Source organism: Boleophthalmus pectinirostris, unplaced genomic scaffold (genome assembly GCF_026225935.1).
Source record: "Boleophthalmus pectinirostris isolate CB_2022bp ecotype Guang Dong unplaced genomic scaffold, ASM2622593v1 HiC_scaffold_5, whole genome shotgun sequence".
Lineage (NCBI taxonomy): Eukaryota > Metazoa > Chordata > Actinopteri > Gobiiformes > Gobiidae > Boleophthalmus > Boleophthalmus pectinirostris.
In genome coordinates this window covers 22,700,140-22,719,652 of record NW_026571404.1, presented here as the reverse complement: position 1 = coordinate 22,719,652, position 19,513 = coordinate 22,700,140, and the positions used below count along the sequence as shown (strand labels likewise).

At 38.8% G+C, this 19,513-nt stretch overlaps 2 protein-coding genes across 2 annotated transcripts in view; one reads left to right on the top strand and one right to left on the bottom strand.

The window, feature by feature from the left end:
* LOC110156911 (potassium voltage-gated channel subfamily KQT member 5-like) overlaps positions 1-13,413 on the bottom strand; it is a 66,882-nt gene extending 53,469 nt beyond the window's left edge. Inside the window, exon 1 of the mRNA XM_055162617.1 lies at positions 12,927-13,413. Coding sequence (XP_055018592.1) covers positions 12,927-13,261 — 335 coding nt within the window. The 5' untranslated portion in view covers positions 13,262-13,413. The remainder of the gene's footprint in view (positions 1-12,926) is intronic.
* A 4,131-nt stretch (positions 13,414-17,544) lies between these two features.
* cnrip1b (cannabinoid receptor interacting protein 1b) lies at positions 17,545-19,161 on the top strand. The gene is given in 4 exon segments (XM_020921564.2): positions 17,545-17,645; positions 17,647-17,721; positions 18,480-18,624; positions 18,997-19,161. Coding segments are annotated over 4 exon segments (486 nt in total).
* Positions 19,162-19,513: the final 352 nt, after the last annotated feature.

Below are 19,513 nucleotides of genomic sequence, written 5' to 3'. Positions count from 1 at the left end.
AACTCACAAGAGGCAATTTTGCATAATATAGGACCCTAATGATTGGTGTATTCACCTTTCATCAAATTGTCCATCCATGTTAAGAATAATTCCAGGAATGATTTTATTGAACACCACAAGATGATGAATTTATAGAAACTGAAAGGGTTAGTTGACTATTCTGCTAATGGAGTGAACATTCTCCAGTTTTGGGTTATTCATTTTAACCATCATGCTTACAGTTTTACAATGTGGTAAAAATATGAACTAATGGAAAACTAACTAATGGAAATAATGTGGTTGTACTTTTGTTTCTTTTCTTTGTTTTTTACTTGTATTTGTTTTGAGCTGCCAACCACACACTGTGTTTGCAATGTCCCAAAGCTCACTGGGCCCTTCCTTTGTAATAGGACTAATCAAAAATTGCATTTTCTAAATTGCACCAGTCAGGTTGTGCTGATGTTATGCAAGAACGAAGGAGTCACTGGGGAGAATATATACAGCTAAAATAATAAATTATTCATAAGAATACATATTGGTTTGAGCTGACCAGAGATTTCTTATTATAAAATGTGTAAAGACTGCATTAAGCAGCCAAAATATGAAGTGAACTAGCTGATACACATACTAAATATAATGAAATAATCACATTCTGACCTCAGGTATATAAAACCATGAATTATCTGCACAAAATTTGCTTTACTTGTCCCAAAAAAGTAAAGGAAAATATAAGGCCAGCAACTTTAATTTCAATTAAACTATGACATCATGTGTACAGCGGTCCATGTGGTGGGGCTGTGGAAGTCAGCAAGGTGAGGTGTCTTGCACAAGGACACAATGACAATATACATCTGGCAAACAAATAAAACACATGAGTGAGTGTGGCAACCACATGAGTATAATATAAACAACAGACTTTCTTATCTGTCTGCCTTTGATGATCTTGTTCAATTTTGGGGGGAAATATATAGGAATAACAGTGACACATAACTGCAAGAGTCTAACTGTAAATAATACAAGCAAAAATTGTCATATTTTTGTTGAAAGTCAAAGTGCATTTACCATTAGTTCCTCTGATCTTTGTGATTCAAAGCAATGGTGAATGAAGGCAACATCAAAGCTGATCTGATCACTGAAACTACCTGAACAGGCTAATTAGTCCTTTAGCATGTAGAAAACAGCAAAGAGAGGTAATATAACAACATCATGTGGTACACAGGACAACAGTACTTATATATATACATATATGCAAGTGATACATGTAATTCGGAACAGTGAAACACTGTCTGACAGTATCTCTACAAACTAATCCATAGGTCTTTTCATCTTTTTCTAATGGCCCCTCAGCAGGTTATCCTGTTGGGCGTGGGGCCCGGGCTCTTTCTTGCCTGGAAGTGCAAGTAGCTCTATAAAACCTAAACACAGAAGCCCTTTTATTTCAGTCAGGTGTCTGCAGTGCCAAGGAGACAAAGTGCAGTCTTCTTAGGATGGCTTTCATCTCCTCTACTTCCTGCAGGGTTACACTGCAGAGTATCAGTGTACATGCTGTTTCATAGTTCACTCGCATCTCACTGTATTTATTGCAGGTGTCACTTTCTTAAGGTAGAAGGCTCGTTCAGCCCGCTCTACTCAATGACAAACTAAAAGCTATAGGTGATTTTAAGGATCACCCATTATAGGAGAGGATGATTTCAAAGGCACCTGCTTTTTTAACTACCAAATGGTTAAAACATTCAATCTGTCATCCATCTTCAGACATTGCCAGCAATAAATATGTACTAATATTAAAGCTTTTACTGCTTCTACATCCGCAAAAGATTGATATTAAGGTGTTCCGACTTAAAATTAAATGAATTCTATAAAAATGGGTCAATTTCTGTGGATAGAACGCGTTCCTAATAGTATTGTCACAAATAGTTGGCTGATGTATTGTGTCGATATCAAGTATCAACCAGCAAATGCTAATATGGCTTAAGGAAACACAGCTTTGTAGGAACACTTTAAAAACAGTACAAAATGTGAATACTGCTGTCTATATACTGGTAGTGATCTCTGGTTGATCTTTAGATGCGATGCATAAATTTGATTTTCATACTAAGGAAAAGGCTCAGCAATCAATACCAATTTCAATATCAGAAATAATGACAGCCATTTATCCAATATTATCATGTATGCATTATCATTTAGTATCTAGTTTCAGTTCTAGCTTGATGCTGCTAGTGCTTATTTGTCAAGTGAAGACAATTTAATGTGATAACAATGGTACTGGTTTACTATGATTATAATGGCCGTCACTTATCATGGAAGAAATTATTTTTGGTTTATTAGAGTAATGGTTCTACTTCTAAGATGGAGTGGTTCCCTGATTAAACTTCTCACACAACAATTCTCATTAGTGAAATATAAGTATAAAAACAAATCTCCACCAAGAGAGACAGACTGATGACTTTGAGTAATGGCACAAATGTAGAAATAACTGGAACCCATCAGATCAAATGTGATTAGCCAAAAACACGCCATCTCATTATAGGATAGTCTTACTGCCAGCAATGTGGGAGCACAATTTGGCAAAGAATACAGCCCAGATGCCTATCTTTGTGTTTCCGAATAACTTCTGGGATTTCTAGAAAGATGGAAGCATTCACTGACACCTTAGATATAAACACATCCAGTCTAGCATCTGTTTCCTAGCCGCTCAATACGAGTTTAGTGATCAAAGCAATTTAAAAAAAAAATCTGACCACGTGTGAACGTGTTTATTTAAAATGCCGGTGCATGTAGCATTTGAGTAAATATTAGCAGTCTGCATTCTGTGGCTGTCCTGTGGTGGTGGAGGTGCACTTGTGCATGGAGAATTCATTAGCTGTGGAGTCCACGTCATGTCACTCAGCGTTAGAGCAGTGATGATGGACATGAGCAAAGAGGAAATCCACTTATTTGAATGTCATCTGACTCACACAGCAAAATGAATATTTACACAGCCTGTCCGATATGATCCCTGCTATGATACACTAGAAAAAGTCTCATTTGAATCAGATATTTAACACCAATATTTTGAAAATAATGGTAATAGAAGGACAATGAAGCTAAAGATGTGACAGTATGTTTACTAAATCATAAATATGAACACCCAGTAATGATCTCCCATTTAAAACATGTTGTTTTTCATAAAAAGGGAAATTTTGTGTTGCAAACTTAATGTCAACTTCACTTAACTTCATGAGTTAGCAAAATGTGGGTATTGACACAGTTATGCAAATATTAATACTAATTAAAAGTATGCAATATACATAGATATGTTAGGGCCTTTATTATGAGTATCAAATACTTCTAGCAGCAGCTTTACTGGACAGATCCATCTGTGTCAGGTGTGGGTGTCAGCTGTTTGTCCTTTAGAGCCTATCTGAAACGCATCTCTACATATATTTATTTAAATGCCTTCAACCATAACAACAGGCGAGAAAATTTATTTTTGGGTCTGATTGACCCGCTCCAAGAGAGCGGGAAGGAAAAAAAAAAAGTTTCTTCGGGTCTATGTGACCCCAAGGAGAGCGTGAGGGGTATCTCTCTGTATTTTTATACAAACTGAGTCAGTCTGGACACCATGCCCTTCGTCGCATCCCAAACCAGAACCAAACATGATCGTGCAACCAGATTTGCTTTTATTTTTTTATCAGTGATGCATATGAAACAAAATATGGTCTTATAAGAGCATAAGAGTGACTATAATATGGTCTTATAGTCGCTCTTATGCTTTGCTCATTGATTCTGCAGAAATCAGCAATGTTTTTCACAGTACTGTGTGATATTTTTTTCCTCTCTTTTATCTTTTTAAGCATCTATATTTGTTTTGATACAGACAGACCATGCATATCCCTGACTGGCTAATCTGCCTGTTAATCATGCAACAAGTTACAATTGCTAAATATGTCGGCAATGATTGGCCCTCACGTGCACCAATGCTGCGCCTGCAAAACCTGTGCCCCACAAACGCCATGCCCCAAAAACATCATGCCCCACCAACATAAATTTTCACTGAAATTGGAGTTCATATGCACATATGGGAGCCATTTGTATAGATGCAAAATGCCATAAATTTTGTGCAATTTTTGCAGCTTTGATGCACGGACACCGTAACCCAGAATTTACACTAGGAGCGTAAGCTACATGTAATGTAGGTCGACTTGCATGCTCGCATACTTTTAAGACATGCATTTTTTCTCTTGTGTGGTGGCGCTGATGTAGTCAGGCTGGTGCCACCTAGTGCCTCCGCTCAATTTCATTTCTCTCCACCGACTAGGTCAGGAATTGGAATACACTAGATGGTTTTCAAGAACCCTGGAAGTGCGAGTCCAGGCACCACCCAATCAGAGAAGAGTCGAGATCGAGGCTTTATACCTGGAACAAAGAGAATGTTTGGTGAATTTTATCAAGGGGAAAAGACTTCTTCCTACGGGATTTGGGAAAAGCTTAATATACCAGTTAGCCCTGTTAGCGGCATATTACATAGCATGACGATAGCAGTGATTGGTTAAATAAATTGGTTAAATAAAAAAAGCACCTGCCTACCGTTGAGGAAACTAATTCTAATGCTGCAAGGTCAGATGGTTTCCACAAAGTGAAACTGGCTGATGAATCAGGCTAGCGCTTATGTGCCATTTTATTGATTTTTGGAAATTGCAAATTAGAGAAGCGCATTTTAATGTTGGGCAAATTTTGTAAGTTTTTGCCACTGTTCACTAGGTGAAAAACAGGTGGGTTGGTTAGAAGAAAATTTTCTGATAGGAGAACAATGTTCTACTTTTTTCTACATTAAACTATACATTTTCGGAAAGTTCTGGTGCATTCCTGCATCACAGCAAGGGTCCCTGGCCACTACAGGCAAATCACTTCACATCAATTCACTTCCTGGCTACTCTTAGCATCGCATCACTTTGCAATACTAATAGCCCCTTCGCCAGCTTCTGGTGCTCTGGCCTAAAACTTGGGTATAGCGGCTTAAATCATTATGAACCTATAAGTTTAACTAAGAATTTCTGTGTAATTGAGTGGGGTACAGTGACCAAAAAATGTACTGTAAAATCAAATCAAAATGTTGTCTTCCACTTCATTATTTTATTTTATTTTATTTTTACCCATGTTCCATACAAAATCCATACAAGATTTAAAAATTCATTTGCACCAGGGTCTAAAAGGTTATCTACGTGTGTGCATGTTAAAATCAGAGGTTATAATAATGAAACATGAGGAATTAAACTTAGTTAAGTTTAAACTGAGTTCAGTTTAAACTGGCCAATCAGGGCAGGTGATACAGCGCTGTTGTTTTTGTCGGTTTATAAAGGAGCAGAGAGAGGACTGAGACTTGGGTGCTGTACTCTGACTTTAAATGTAATGGAAAATACAAACAACCAAAAGCTACTCAATTACATGAACAAGAGTACTGCTCTGTGTTGACAGTGCTGCAAACCCTTGGCCTTCTTTTAAAGGTTGTATAGAGGATTTTCCAAGGAACGAGAAATCCAGCGACTGTTTGTCCTTTTTCAAATGTTGCGCATGTGTGAAACCCTACAGCTCCCTACGTAGAAACGCCTCCTCCCCGCCTCCTCGTTACGCCAGAAACAGGTTTGTTTACAGCCGGTGCGCTGCACATGACTTGTAAACAACTAACTACAGTGTTGGTTAGGCAAGGCGGAGAAGTGAGGAGCAGGGAGAAGAGCGGAGCAGGGAGAGGAGAGGAGAGAGGAGAGGGGAGCGGTGCGCGGAGATTCCGTGCCCGAAGAAGTGAGGAGCAGGGGGAAGAGCGGATCGGGCAGCGAGGAGAAGAGCAGGAAAGGGGTGCAGAGAAGGTTGCGCGGAGATTCAGTGCGAATGAACTAGCTACAGCACGCAGCAGCAAGCGGACTCTTTCTTTGCATTGAAAATTACGTTTTCAGACATAGGATATCGCTTTCGTGTCCTGAAAAACGTTTGACTAGCTCTTGGAAATAAAGTACGTTTTCATAATAAGCAGAAGTGACCTGTCCAGGAGTAATTTGGCGACCAATGCGTCAGTCTTTAGACCCTGCGTCTGCTTCAGTTGCGCCATCGCTGGAATGAATCTTCAAGAATCACCTTAGTTTGGCTTCGCTGCTTTTCCCCTTGTCTTCTTCTTTCAGCAATCTCAAAAACTGACTTTCTTTTGCGGCTAACTGCTCCTGGATTCTTGTCTGCCATTGCAACAAACTTTGTGCTAACTGCGAGGAAGATATAGGTCAAAAAAAGCCGCTAAGAACTGTTGCGTTGGTGGAGTAAACAGCGTCTGTGCGGCTTGCGTCTGTGGACTGCGTGACAGGCGTACGTAAACCACGTACCGGCGGCGCGCAGGCAAGTCAGTTACGCTAGAAACGTAGGGAGATTGATTGACAGCCTGTCAGCTAACAGATAACGAGGCAGTGTTGTCATCTATTGGCAAATGTTTAGCCCCACCACGTCCAGAGTTGATGAATTTTTATTCTCTTTTTTTTGGTCATCATAATTACAAGGCTACTGCATCTCTATAATGCTATCATTGACAATTTGAAACCAAAAAAAATCCTCCATACAACCTTTAATGAGGTTCATGATGAAGTGTCCTGAAATTGTTTTCACTTCACAGCTGTAAGGGTCAAGAAAAACCCAACTGAAAATCAGGGTTCAAAACAGTCTATTTTTATTTGTCTGGAAATAAAGACAAAAAAATTAATGAAAAAGTGTGTCATAACTTTTGTTTGATGGTGTAGATTTATCAAGACTGGACACTAGACAGGACACATGACATCCACAATAACTGTTCTTATCAAATCCATTTACCTGAATGCAAAAACCTACTCTGTATCATTAGTTGAACAAAAACAACATAACATTTAAGTCAGCATTCCAATCCCTGACGCTAATTTCAGAATGTGTGTTGCTATATAAGTTCAGCTGCACTGGTACCAGACTTCACTTTGATCTGGTGACCGTACAGGAAGCCACATCACACGATCTCTCCTCAACTTTCCACGAGCACAATTTAAAGCCTCCAAACGTTTAAATCTACTGTTCTCTGAGAACAGGTGAGTGATTGTTTGAAACAATAATTAAAACTCAGTCTTTTGGAATCACACAAAAATCTGTGTTTCTTCATAGCTGAGTTTGAGTTGAGTTATGATATTATAGCATATCTTAACACATCTGATGCATAAATATTGATCAGGTCATGCAAAACTAATGTAGGGCAGTAGTTCGAAGCTCGGAGAAATCAGAGTCATCAGTTTTTGTGAAGTTAGATTGGGAAAAAAGTAATCCCAAAGTAAAATAAAACATTACATTGGTCAAAATTAGATGTGTAGAAGTTTTAATAATTAAATGTGATCATGTTTAACTTTTGTAGATTTTGGAAATAGACGAATGACAAACAACTTCAGTGTAAAATGGTAAAATGGTAAATGGTAAAACCCTAACCCTATCAAAAGGCAATGGTCTGACTAACTCAAGATACAAAGACATTTCTAGTATTACTTAAAATTCAAGTTATGTTAACCAGATTTTGAGATGTACTGTGGAATACTGATCATTAACTAGTATAAAAATGGTTGGATTTTAAGTTAAGTTTAGTTATTAGATATTTTAGTTTACAATTTTTTTAGTCTGCAGAATTTTCCCATAAGTCAATAAATTATTTTGTGCTTTGTCTTTACAGTTCTTCATAGATCTTAACTATGGCATCAGGGAATCTCCGCCCAAAGGTTTTCATGAGCGGTTGGGAGGGTGAGCAGGAGTTTGCAGACCCTGAATTCGCCCATCAGTTCAGGCCTGTGCCTCCTCCTCCACTTGTACCTGTGGAGCCTCCTACACTCCCATTACCAAATGCAGCTCAGGACAATCTAGCCCAGAGCGAGCTGGGTTTCATGGACTTATTGGACACCTCTGAATTAGAATCAGAGAACGTCATATCACCAGGCTTTCTGGACATGTCTTTTTTCAAGAAAACTCTCCAGATGATATGGAGTTTTTGGACAGTTCAGAAACGACTGGACATGGAACAAAAAGGGCTGCTTCTGAGCCCATTGAAACAGTACTTTTTGAAGACCCAAGTGATCCAAGCTCCAGTCCAAATAAGAATTACACATGTGCAGTACTGGCCTCTGATACTGCTGTTACATCAAGGTAAAGAATAGGGCAAAAATACATTGATTTTCAATTTCTGCATGTAACACTATATCTATAAAACCTAATTTTAAAGGAATAACTGGCTGATATTTCTCATAGTAATAATTGCCCATTAAGCAGATTGAGGTTGGATCCTTCAATACAGCACTTCCCTTAATTGTGAACTCCCATACTGCAGTACAGGTAAGTATAGTTATATTCAATAATATTTTAAAAGTTAGCCTCAGAAGAACAATGCAAATTAACTTATTCGCTTAATTAGAGCCCGGCCGATATATCGGCTGGCCGATATTATTGGCCGATATATCGGCTGGCCGGTATTATTGGCCGATACGGGCACCTCGAGACATACCAGCTATCGGCCGATATGCTTCCTGATATGGGCCGATATTTCAAGTGGGCATGTTATTCCTCGTTATAAAGCTTAGACTCTACATTATGTTCATTTAATCCAATTTACAGACAGATAAATGTCTTAATATGTGGCTTCACATCAGTATTTATCTGCGGAGTCATTTGTCTGTGTCTGTGTCCGTACTGTCCCTGAACACACCACCAGAGTCACGTCACTTCACTCACGTGCTATTGTTTATACCCGCATCGGTGCGCAACACTGAGATTATATTATTTTTACGGACAATCGGTTTGAGTCTGGATTAAAAGGACTTTTATTAGTGCAGACTTGTGATGTGAGGAGGAGCCTGTGTGAGCGGTGAGTGTTGGAAATACATCGACTTTGAAGCTAGTTTTCGCTATTTGTTATTAGCGATTAGCTGCTGTAGCTCCCGCACATAAACAGGCTGTTTTCTATTGGTCTATTGTAAAGTGACTATATTGGCCGTATATTTGCTACTGAACCAGCATTGATATGCAAATGAGCTGTGAATAGACGTATGAATGATCCACATTTATGCATATAATTAATTACCCCGGCGCGCGCGTTTTTACGGCTAAAGGCTAATAGCGATTGTTTATTTACTAGCTAGTAGTGATGGGTCGCTCTTTGAAGCGAACAACGGGAGCATGTTTCTTATTGGGAGCCGTGTTTTCTCTTTTTCTCACTTTTTCTCTTCAAGCCGGTTGTAGACCCGTAGTTTGACAGCAGCAGCGGCTGAAAACGAAACTTTCAGAAATCTGCGTGTGCAAAGGATTAAAAAAAAAAAGTGCATATTTGGCTGCAGTTCAGCATAAAATGAATAAACCAGGACTAATCTTGGGCTCTAGTGAGGGAGAGACCGAGTCCCGACACTCAGTCCTGGTTCAGTTCTGGTTTAGTCCTGTTTTACACATGGTTTAAATCTGTTTTAGTCCTGGTTTAGTCCTTTTTCAGTCCTGGTTCAGTTCTGGTTTAGTCCTGCTTGCAACAAAACAATTTCAAGAGTCGCTTGTGAGCCGAAAGAGCCAGCTGCTTTAGTGAGCCGAGCCAAAAGAGCCGGTTCTCCAAAAAAAAAAAAAAAAAAACTGGAATACCCATCACTAGTAAAAAAAAAACAGTTTAGAATCCACTAGAGCCAAACCTAGGTTTTTTAAACAATTCAAGATTTACAGTGAATTTTTACATCACTAAATATATCGGCGATTATATCGGCCATCGGCAGCTCCAACTACCATTATATCGGTTTCATATCGGCCACAACAAAATCCATATCGGTCGGGCTCTACTCTTAATTGGACTTAGTGCAATACAAAAACAGAGCTCTCTTTATTCATTTAGGAGTGTTAATTGTAGATATCAGACTAGATTCAAAAGTTCAAAACACGCAACTCATGACCTCCCCAGCTCTCTCTCTCTTCCTGACAGCCGCCTAGGACAACCTCCACCAGAAAATTTACATAGCGCACCTTTAAAATTGGATAATGTGACTGGTTCTAGATGCAAACTATAGAAACTAGGCCATAAATCACATGACCTTTATGATTAAAAATATTGTTAGACTAAGATTGTGCATGAAAAGAGACCCTCCACCAGAAAGGTTACATAGTGCGCCTTTAAAATTCTTAAAAGTTAATGACTTTAGAGGCAAAAGTATAAAAACTAGGGCATAGGTCTCATTGACTTTTATGAACACATCAGTGAATGTTCTGCAAAGTTTCATGAATTAATGTGAACATTTTTTTTTTTCTGCCCATAGTAACATTTTTGCATGTGAGATACTAATATTTGTGTTTGACATATCAGGGTCATGCAGTGTACAACTGATAGAAATCTCAGCACGATCGGACTAAGCATGTGTGTGTAATCATTTCAGAAATATTTTGAGGGGGAGTTATTGTGACCCTGCTGGCCACGATGAAAAATGACACATGTACATAATATTTTTTTTTAGCTTGTAATCATGCATAGAATTGAATCCCTAAATTTGGTAGATATATTTTTTAATTTTGGTAGATTTTTTTTTTTTTTTTGTGGAGTGTTTGCGCCCCTGTTGGCCAATCGTGATAAATACACCATGTCTGTAATCTTTTTTTTTTTTTTTTTTGCGTGTAGTGATACATAGAATTTAATCCCCAGATGTGGTCCATATCAGATAATGTTGACATTACATGTCTATGTTAGGGGCACTATAGTGTACAAGACTTCATATTTCAATACTTTCAGGCCAGAACGTGCATTTGTGATTTGATTTTGAGCTCTCTGGGCCAATGCCTGTGGCCGTGAGAGGTCATCAAAGAAACTGAAAATTAAGGTGTTTTTTTGCCAGCGTGCTACGGGCAAACTGTAAGAAGTATCCAAAAAAAAAAAAAAACAATTAATAACCTGCACTGGTGTGAACCTATGCCTCTTGATGTGACATATCAAATGTGACCTTATTTGGACCAAAAAAAAAAAAAAAAACAGGGACTAGATGCCAACACAAAGTGGTGGCAAATTTTTGATCCAAGATGGCTGACTTCCTGTTCAACAAAGGGGCATGTGCCAGTTTATCTTCTGACTTGTCTTATTGTCCTCTATTACTGTCCTGAATTTTGCTTGTCCTCAAACAATGTTTAGGCCCTCAAAATCACATTTTCAAGGAAAAATAATAATAAGAAGAAACCCACGAAGAACAATGGTGAGTGCCATTTGGCGATGGTTTACAACTCAAAACTTATAATACTACAAATTTTTTTTTAAAATAAATAAAACTTTATTGGTGCAAAGAAAACATACAAACAATAGATATTGAGCCTCCCAAAAATATAGTTCCAACTTTCATTCATTGAAAGATAAGTTCATATAGTAATTATCATGACAAGCCTATAAACTTTTCAGTACCATCACCAAAGACGCTGTTTTACACAATCAAAAATCTAATCATCTTCCAGTGGACTTTCTCACCAGAACCCATTTAAATCTATTGCATCATTAGTACGCATGCAGCTGACCCAAACTAGGCTAACACAAGTAAAGTGTGGGAGGCTGGTCAAAAGCAGATGTAACAACTTAACCCTCACGACCCCAGCTGTCCGGCCTGGGCAAATAAAACGTCAACATCCGGCTGCACTGGCCCCACCTCTGACAGCTCCACTTCCTCCTTCTCACAGCAATCCTCATCCAACACAATTCTCTAACACGCAGAAATAGAGATGCAATCATAGTTACACAATGGTCTGAAATGTGATAATGGATAATGGTCTGAAAAATGATAATATGATAATAAAAAGGATGCATGGGTGTACAATTTGTTGCATTCATTCAGCCATATCTTGAATGCATTCAGTAAAAAAATTCAAATAAACAAAACAGAAACTAAATAGGATCTAAATGTGCAGATGAACTAGGACTACACAAGGACTAAAGCAAAATGAAGAAACCATGTCTGCAGGTGTGTATGACTAAACTTGGTCCAATCAAGTGGCATTCATTAGTTGTTGCGATTCCAATTTTTGCTGGTCTCAAAGATAATGGGGTATCTGATTTTAAAAAGGAAGGAGTGGTACCAGACCAATCACAGTATATGTCAGAAGAATGGTATATGCACAAAACAAAATTGGGAGATTATTTGAGAAATTAATAAAGAAATTATGCAGTAGAAATAGTTTTGTCTCTAGCACTGATGTTTGATTTAGGCTACAGAGGAAAAACGTAAATACCACATCTATTATTCAGTGAGTCCTGACAGAGCTCCTGGTGTAGAGTTGATTTGTTGGCAACTAAAATGAAAAATATCTGCAATAGATGTTGTCTTAACAAAGGAAATTGAAAGTGAAAGTGGGACCAAAAGAAGAAAGTGAAGGATGTGCTTTACCGTTTTGTGATTATCGGATCACATATCCTACAGCTAAAACGTCCAAAGTTCACAATGTTCTTCGAGTATTGATGCAATAATAATAACGTCCACATCATATTCATGTGACTTTATTATTTCCAGTTTGTTTTGTAAAAATATAAACAGGGGAAAATGGACAACAAATGCTTAAAAACCGCTGGAACAAGATCACTTTGTGCACTGGCTGCAGCAGGTGCAGGAAAAAAAAAAAAGAATCTAAAACCCATGTTCCAGACCTGGGTCCAGAGTCTATCTGCTCTGATGTGTGCAGGAGGCAGGGGAAGTAACATTTCCATGTAAAAGGTCATAGATTAAATTGGCTTAAAAGGCTTTGAATCCATGTCTGTCACCAAGTTGGTTATTGTTTGTTATTGTGTGCCTCATTTCTAACAACAGCCAACTATGACCACATCATAAACTGCCAAAACTGTCACTGACACTCTTAGCCTATTGATGAAATGAAAATGAACTGACCAGAAATGTAAAATTAATATCCTCACAACTTTTGCATGTGTTTTAGCTACTTACACAAACGCGTGGTAGACAAACGCCCATTCCCGCGGTCTCTCCAACACGTTGTAGAGGTAATTCTGCAGGCGCCGGTAACGTGCGTTCCTACGGCCGCTTTGCGCGCTGTAGGTGAGAGGCTTTCCCAGCAGACTGAGCCGGGCGCCCTGCTTTCTGTCCCCCGCCACACCTGTCGCACTCGCGGGTGGCACGTAGTCGCCGACACGCACCGTATTGTTCATGATCTTGCGTCCAGATTCCACATCTTTGAGCGGCAAGTCTCGGCGGTCCCCCGAGCTTTTTCGCCAGAGCCCGGTGCTGCTGTTGTTATCTTCGCCGGCGTGGCTCCGCGGCATGGCATCACCAGCTGAATGCAGCGCTCAAAACGGCAAATTGTCACATGTAGTTGATACGACTCAGTCGAGACTTTTACAACTAGACGGAAAAAAACTTCTACAATGGTCTTTTCGTCATGTTCCCATCTGCGCGTAATAGAGCTACAGTTCGCTTTGGACTCTCGGACCATCTGCGAGAGGTTGCAGGAAAGTGGGGTTTTGAAGGAATGAATCCATCTTGACATTTGCCTAAGGGGAGGGCTCTCCCACCCTCCCACACTTTCTCTCTTACCCAAACACTCGGTCTGTTTCCTTTTGACCTAAAGAGCGCGGGAGGGACAGTCTAATGTGCGGTTCAAAAGCTTCTACAAGAAACTCTTCTTCAGATATATAGGTAGGCCTACATTATTTGTCTTTATGCTAGTATTTCAGCCTTTAAAATATAGTTCAAGTGAAATTAAGAAAATCCTAAATAAAATAAAATTTCCTAATTCAAGTAGATTACTTGGCTCGGTTGACTGTGGTAATAGCCTAATAATAAAGTCAAATAAATACAATATTTTTGTTCGAATTTATCTGACACTAAAACTCACCCTTTACTACATATTAGTGTAAATATAACAGGTGAAATCCCAAAACACAGGCACAGGCTGTATATCAGATTCTTGGCACATTTTACCCCTCATTCCACAACATGACAATATTAAAAAATAAATAAATAAATAAAAAAAAGATTCCAAACCAGCTTTCCAATTTACACTCACGAGCATGAAGAGATTGCAGGTCTTGAGCAGTATGTTGGATCCAAGCCTGTCCTCTAGCGGTGCTTTTTAACATTACAAGGCAAAGTGGGCTATTGAATGTAAGTATAGAAAGTATTATAGAGTAAAACTGAAACAAATAAGGCTCAACCATCTAAATTATAGTGACATAGGCCATGTCTGTGCTTGGTTGTAATCTAATTTTGTATTATGTTTTCATAATCCCATTGCATTACATATTTGCATTATTTAAAACTGTAAACAAAAACAATTATACAAATATAATGTGAAATAAAATAGTATGATCAGGATAAAACCTCAATTATTAATTGTTTTGTCAACACCATGAAAAACAGTTATTTGAAAAACAATCCAATCACATGCACTATGCAAAGAATTACATACAACTGGAAGGTTACACATTGTTTTGTGTCTGACATGACATCTTGTTTTGCTTCATTCCCCTGTATCCAACAGGAGCACAGTATTGACTAACAGAACTCATTATGGTATACACACAATTCAACTTAATATTGAGAAACAGTTTGATTGTGCATTTTGGTTCTGTAAGTCTCGTGACATCTTATTAATATAGGTTGTTCAACAAAATTGAAACCATGTCCTGATAAGACAGTAACACAGCAATTCCCCATAGTTTGTTGACAATGACACTATAGCTTTTACAAATGCAAAAGCTGCAGTCAAATTCATGGGTTAATATCAATCAAACTCACCATTGTCTTATTCATCTGTTATGTGTTTCTCAACAGAAATTTTAGTTTTAACATTCTGTGTCTTCATATCGTGTTATAGTCATCATATCATAGTCTATTTTGTATCTACACATATAGACATGTATTCTACATTATAGTATATGTCTAGTATATCTATGTGCTATTTGTTGTTAATTAAGAATAAGTGATATTCCTCCAACTATTCTTGATTATTGAAACATTGTCCCATTATGTACATTTCTCAATCATTTCAAGTATATGTTCCCATTCTTTCAGAAGGGATGACTTCGAAAACGAAGAAGCACACATCTATGGGAGATGAAGAGTAGCTGTCCTGACTGCTTCAGGGGTGTGGATACAGGAACCGAACCAGCACCATGACAGATAAAGAGGCATGACCTATATATCAGGACATATGCAGTCTACAGAACAGTTCATGTTTACAAATGATTTTGCTTTATGATGCACTGTCACACATGCCCATGGGCGAACTGCATTTTTTGGAATGACAAATAGCATCTAGCTGTGGATTTCATAAATAGAGGGTATATATAATTGAGATCAGAACCATGCCAGTAATTGGCTTTCTTGGGCTTCTAGCTCAGCACAGCCTAGTTCTTCACCCCCTGTTGCAGAGTCCACAGTCACCTCCAGTCCAGCCTCCAGGAGGAGATGCTTGCTCCTGCACCCTCCCTTCATCAAGCACAACAACCATCGATGCAAGCCTGCTTTATCTTTGGCATCAGTAAATATATAAGTCTTGGTCTTACTGGTACTTAATCAGGACTAAACCTGAAACTAAAACTGAATCAGACCAAAAATAAAATGGAGCAAACCAAGTCTACATCATGACTAAAATTGGCTTAGTTTATCACCAATAGATCACTAGGAGTGCTCACTGAATCTTGCAAGTAGTCTACCAGGTGCTCTTCAAGATAGTGGGCAAAAGAAGCGATTTATTTAATTGTGCAAACAAATGACAAAATAACTCTTCAGATGTTAATATTGTTTCAACAGCATTTAAAATGTTTGCAATACTGCCTGAGGATGAACAACAAAAACAAAATGGTATCAGGATTCAGGTTAAAAGGGCTGCGGGGGCTGGCTGATTGAAAGACTCAAACAGTAAAGGTCAAGTCAAGTGATGTCCCTGTCCACCCTTCAGCTTCACAATCACTACTGCCTGGATCATGAGTACAATGGTAGTTTATCATGCCATGAGTGTCCCAGAATAAAATTACATCAGTGTTCGTACAGCAGCAGTTAGCAGCCACTCTGCCACAGCTGTACAGCACAATGTTTGATGGCAATCCATTGTAGTGTGCTTTGTTCATGATGGGGTCTCAGCACTGTGTGGAGGAGAAAACACTGTACATCCAGGACACAAAGACTAACTTGCTCAAATAACTTTGTCATTTGGAGCAGCACATTCAGAGCCCCAAAAGGAAGCTTGAAAGAAACAAGGATTCCACAGAGGAATGCACAGCATTTATCAGAGACTACATAGAATCTATGCAGAGGTGGTTCCTCATGTGTCGTATCTGTCCTATCACAGAGTCTATCACTGTCAAATAGGACCTAGCAAATGTTTTTCACTGTGGATCAAGCTATCAATGCACCTCATTCAATAGCCAGCTCCTACAGGGGCTGGGCTTTTGCTAACTAGATTTAGGGGTGGAAAATGTTGCACTAATGACTTGCAAAGAGTCCATGTTCTACCAGCTGCAGGTGTGGGAGATATATGTGGACTACTTGCACTTTCTATAGTGGCCAGCCATAACCTGTCAAGAATAGACTATAGTGCAGGTGTGCACCTGAAGACAAAGACGGGGCAGTTGAAAAGGCCCATCTCTAAATTTCTTTGCCCTGTGAAGAAGAACAAAGGTACATGGAGTGTAATTAATGGCTTTTGGGAGAATTGTGCTGTTACAACAATTGGGGTTGGTGTGTAGATAACTACTCTTGTTTTTGTATCTTAACCTGCTGGTGTATGGTCCATAGATCACTGTGATGTTTACATTTGGGCACTAGGTGACCTATATTTGGTTTGCCCACAAGGGCTGCCCCCTTGTGGAGGTAAGACTTTGTGAACCCACAGGTGCTATTACAATGGCTGGGAAGGAGGTCACACGATTGCCGCTCTAATAGCCCGAGCAAGTCTCTGTTTTTTTTTTGTTTTTTGTTTTTGTTTTTTTTTTTTTGGGGGGGGGTTATGCCACGCAGTCGCTCGTTCGCCATACAGTGTTAAACTGAACACTGGATTACTGTTAATCTTCATATATTAATTTAATAAATGAGAACCCCTATATACCACTGACACTGAAACGCATTATACCCAGACGGTGGTCCCCGCACCCAGAAACAACTAAACTGTCGTTACATCTTAATTTAAGAACCGCAATCAAATATTTGAACGATATGAAATATGCAAACTGTAACAGGATTAAACGTGTAGTCTTAATTAGTAGGCTATATCGTGTCAGCACCACGGACAGCGACATCGATTTGAAAGACACGTAGCATACAATTGGAAAGTTACACGATGTTATGTCTGACATGACATGTTGTTTTAGCAACCATTTACTCCCTTGTTCAGAACTCCTGTATCCAACAGGAGAACAGTATTACGGAGCGCTTCGGCCGGGATTATGTGAACGCACGCCGCTTCAAGCGGGATTAAAACGCAGCTATTCCCGATCCAAACTCCGCGAGGCATTTCCTAACCGAACAGGCTTATCCATACCCGCCCATTGTCCACGCCCTGCATCCCGCTCATTACGCCACTATATCGTAGCATCTTCATGGAAACATGGCCGACGTTCCTCAGCTCATCAAGATAGGAATTTCTCTCAAAATGCTTCCTAACAATACCGCTGTCTACTTCAAATCCGACGGTGCCAGATTTGGACAAACGCACCATCAAACTCTTGACCGGATCCAAGTACAAGATTGAAGTAGTCATAAAACCTGGAGCATCCGAAGCCATGTAGGTAGCCTTTTCATATTTTTGCCTGTGGTATAGCGAGTCCCTACCTGTAATCCATTATCTGGGGTTAAACCACTAATGACCTAAGAGTGTCTTGGCAATGAACAGCCCTTTTACACTACAATTAAATGAAACATTACCTGTGTTTTGCCTCTATAAAGCTAATACATTTGTTCATTGTTAAGCCTATATGTTGCATCAAATTAGTATGTCTATCAAAATTCATTAGGTTAAAAAAAAGGGTAAATACAGGGTAGACTAATAAGGTAGGTAATATTGTTGATAGAAATAAGTAGGCTAGGTTTTTATCATGAACACCTAAAGGCTGTGCTCAAAACAAAGCATGTCAAATCCACTTAAAGGTTTGGAGTTTGGCTCTCATTATGTTATTGCACTCTTCTCCTGTGCTTTGTACACACGATATTCTTGTGTAACATGCTTGGTTATTCTAGTGAGAACAGGGTTCAACATTTTTGACAACAGAATTTGGGCATTGCAAATATGTAAATTTCCTTGCTGTTTGCATTGACAAGCGGTTGATACAAATAATAATAACAGATAAGATAAATGATATACAAATGAAATTGTTTGCTTTAAAGGAGCCATAATATGCTCATATTTCTAATTTATTATGATCACTTTGCATCCTTCAAAGTGAATGTATAGGCTTATTTTAAGGCCACTGAGCAACTGTGCCAGTGTATGACCTTATAATATTGAAACAGGCTTTGAGTGCATGTGTTGTCTCGTCTGTACAGGTCTATGAGCATTGGTGGGGTGACCTTCCCTTTGGAACAGCAATCTAAAGACCCCCAGTCTGTGATCTACAGTGGACTGTATGACACAGAGGGGGTGGCCCATACCAAGAGTGGAGAGAGACAACCTGTTCAAATAAGCATAGAGGTATTGTAGTTTTGAAAGCCATTATTCTGTGCATCAACAAAAGCCAGATGTCATGTATATTTTATTTGTGATTTGTTATTGCTTAATAATATGTAATGGCAATAATTCCCTAATAACAACATTGCTGCTGCATATACTTTTTATATAATCTGCATATCAAAGGTACATCTCGTGCCCTTCCTAATGCATAGCTCAATATTTGACTGGACTTAAATGAGATTTTATTTACTTGTGAACTTCAGTGGGTAGCAGAAGAGTAGGAAAATAAAACAATAATGACTCTTATAATTTCTAGTTTTAATAATATTTTTGTAGCCTGATGATGTCATAATGTGACTAATCACCTGTGCTATACATATGCCTTTCTTTCAGTTCACAGAAGCTGGCCAGTTTGAGACTGTGTGGCAAGTCAAGTTTTACAACTATAACAAGAGGGATCACTGTCAATGGGGAAACAGCTTTAACAGCATAGAATATGAGTGCAAACCAAATGACACGCGCACGCTCATGTGGATCAACAAAGAAATGTTCCTCTAGATGTGACTACTACTATCATCTGTCGAAAAAAAAAAAGTGATTGCTAGATTTGTACTACTCCATCATGGGTGCCATGGTGCTATTTATAAAGAAATTCTGAATTTAGTGTTGTCAAGTGATGCAACCTTTTAGAACCTGTTTCTGTGCTCAAAAAGTTATATGAACAGACAGATAAGCAGGTACATATGTTCCTTAGATTCAAGTGCAAGCCATGTGTTTATTTGAATTGTATGACTATGGTGCATTTCATCGTGCCACTTATTATCTTTTAATGTTTAATATAATCAAGATGCAATAGACCACTGCACAACTGTTTTCAAAGTACAATATTTCTTATTAATCCTTGGCCTGC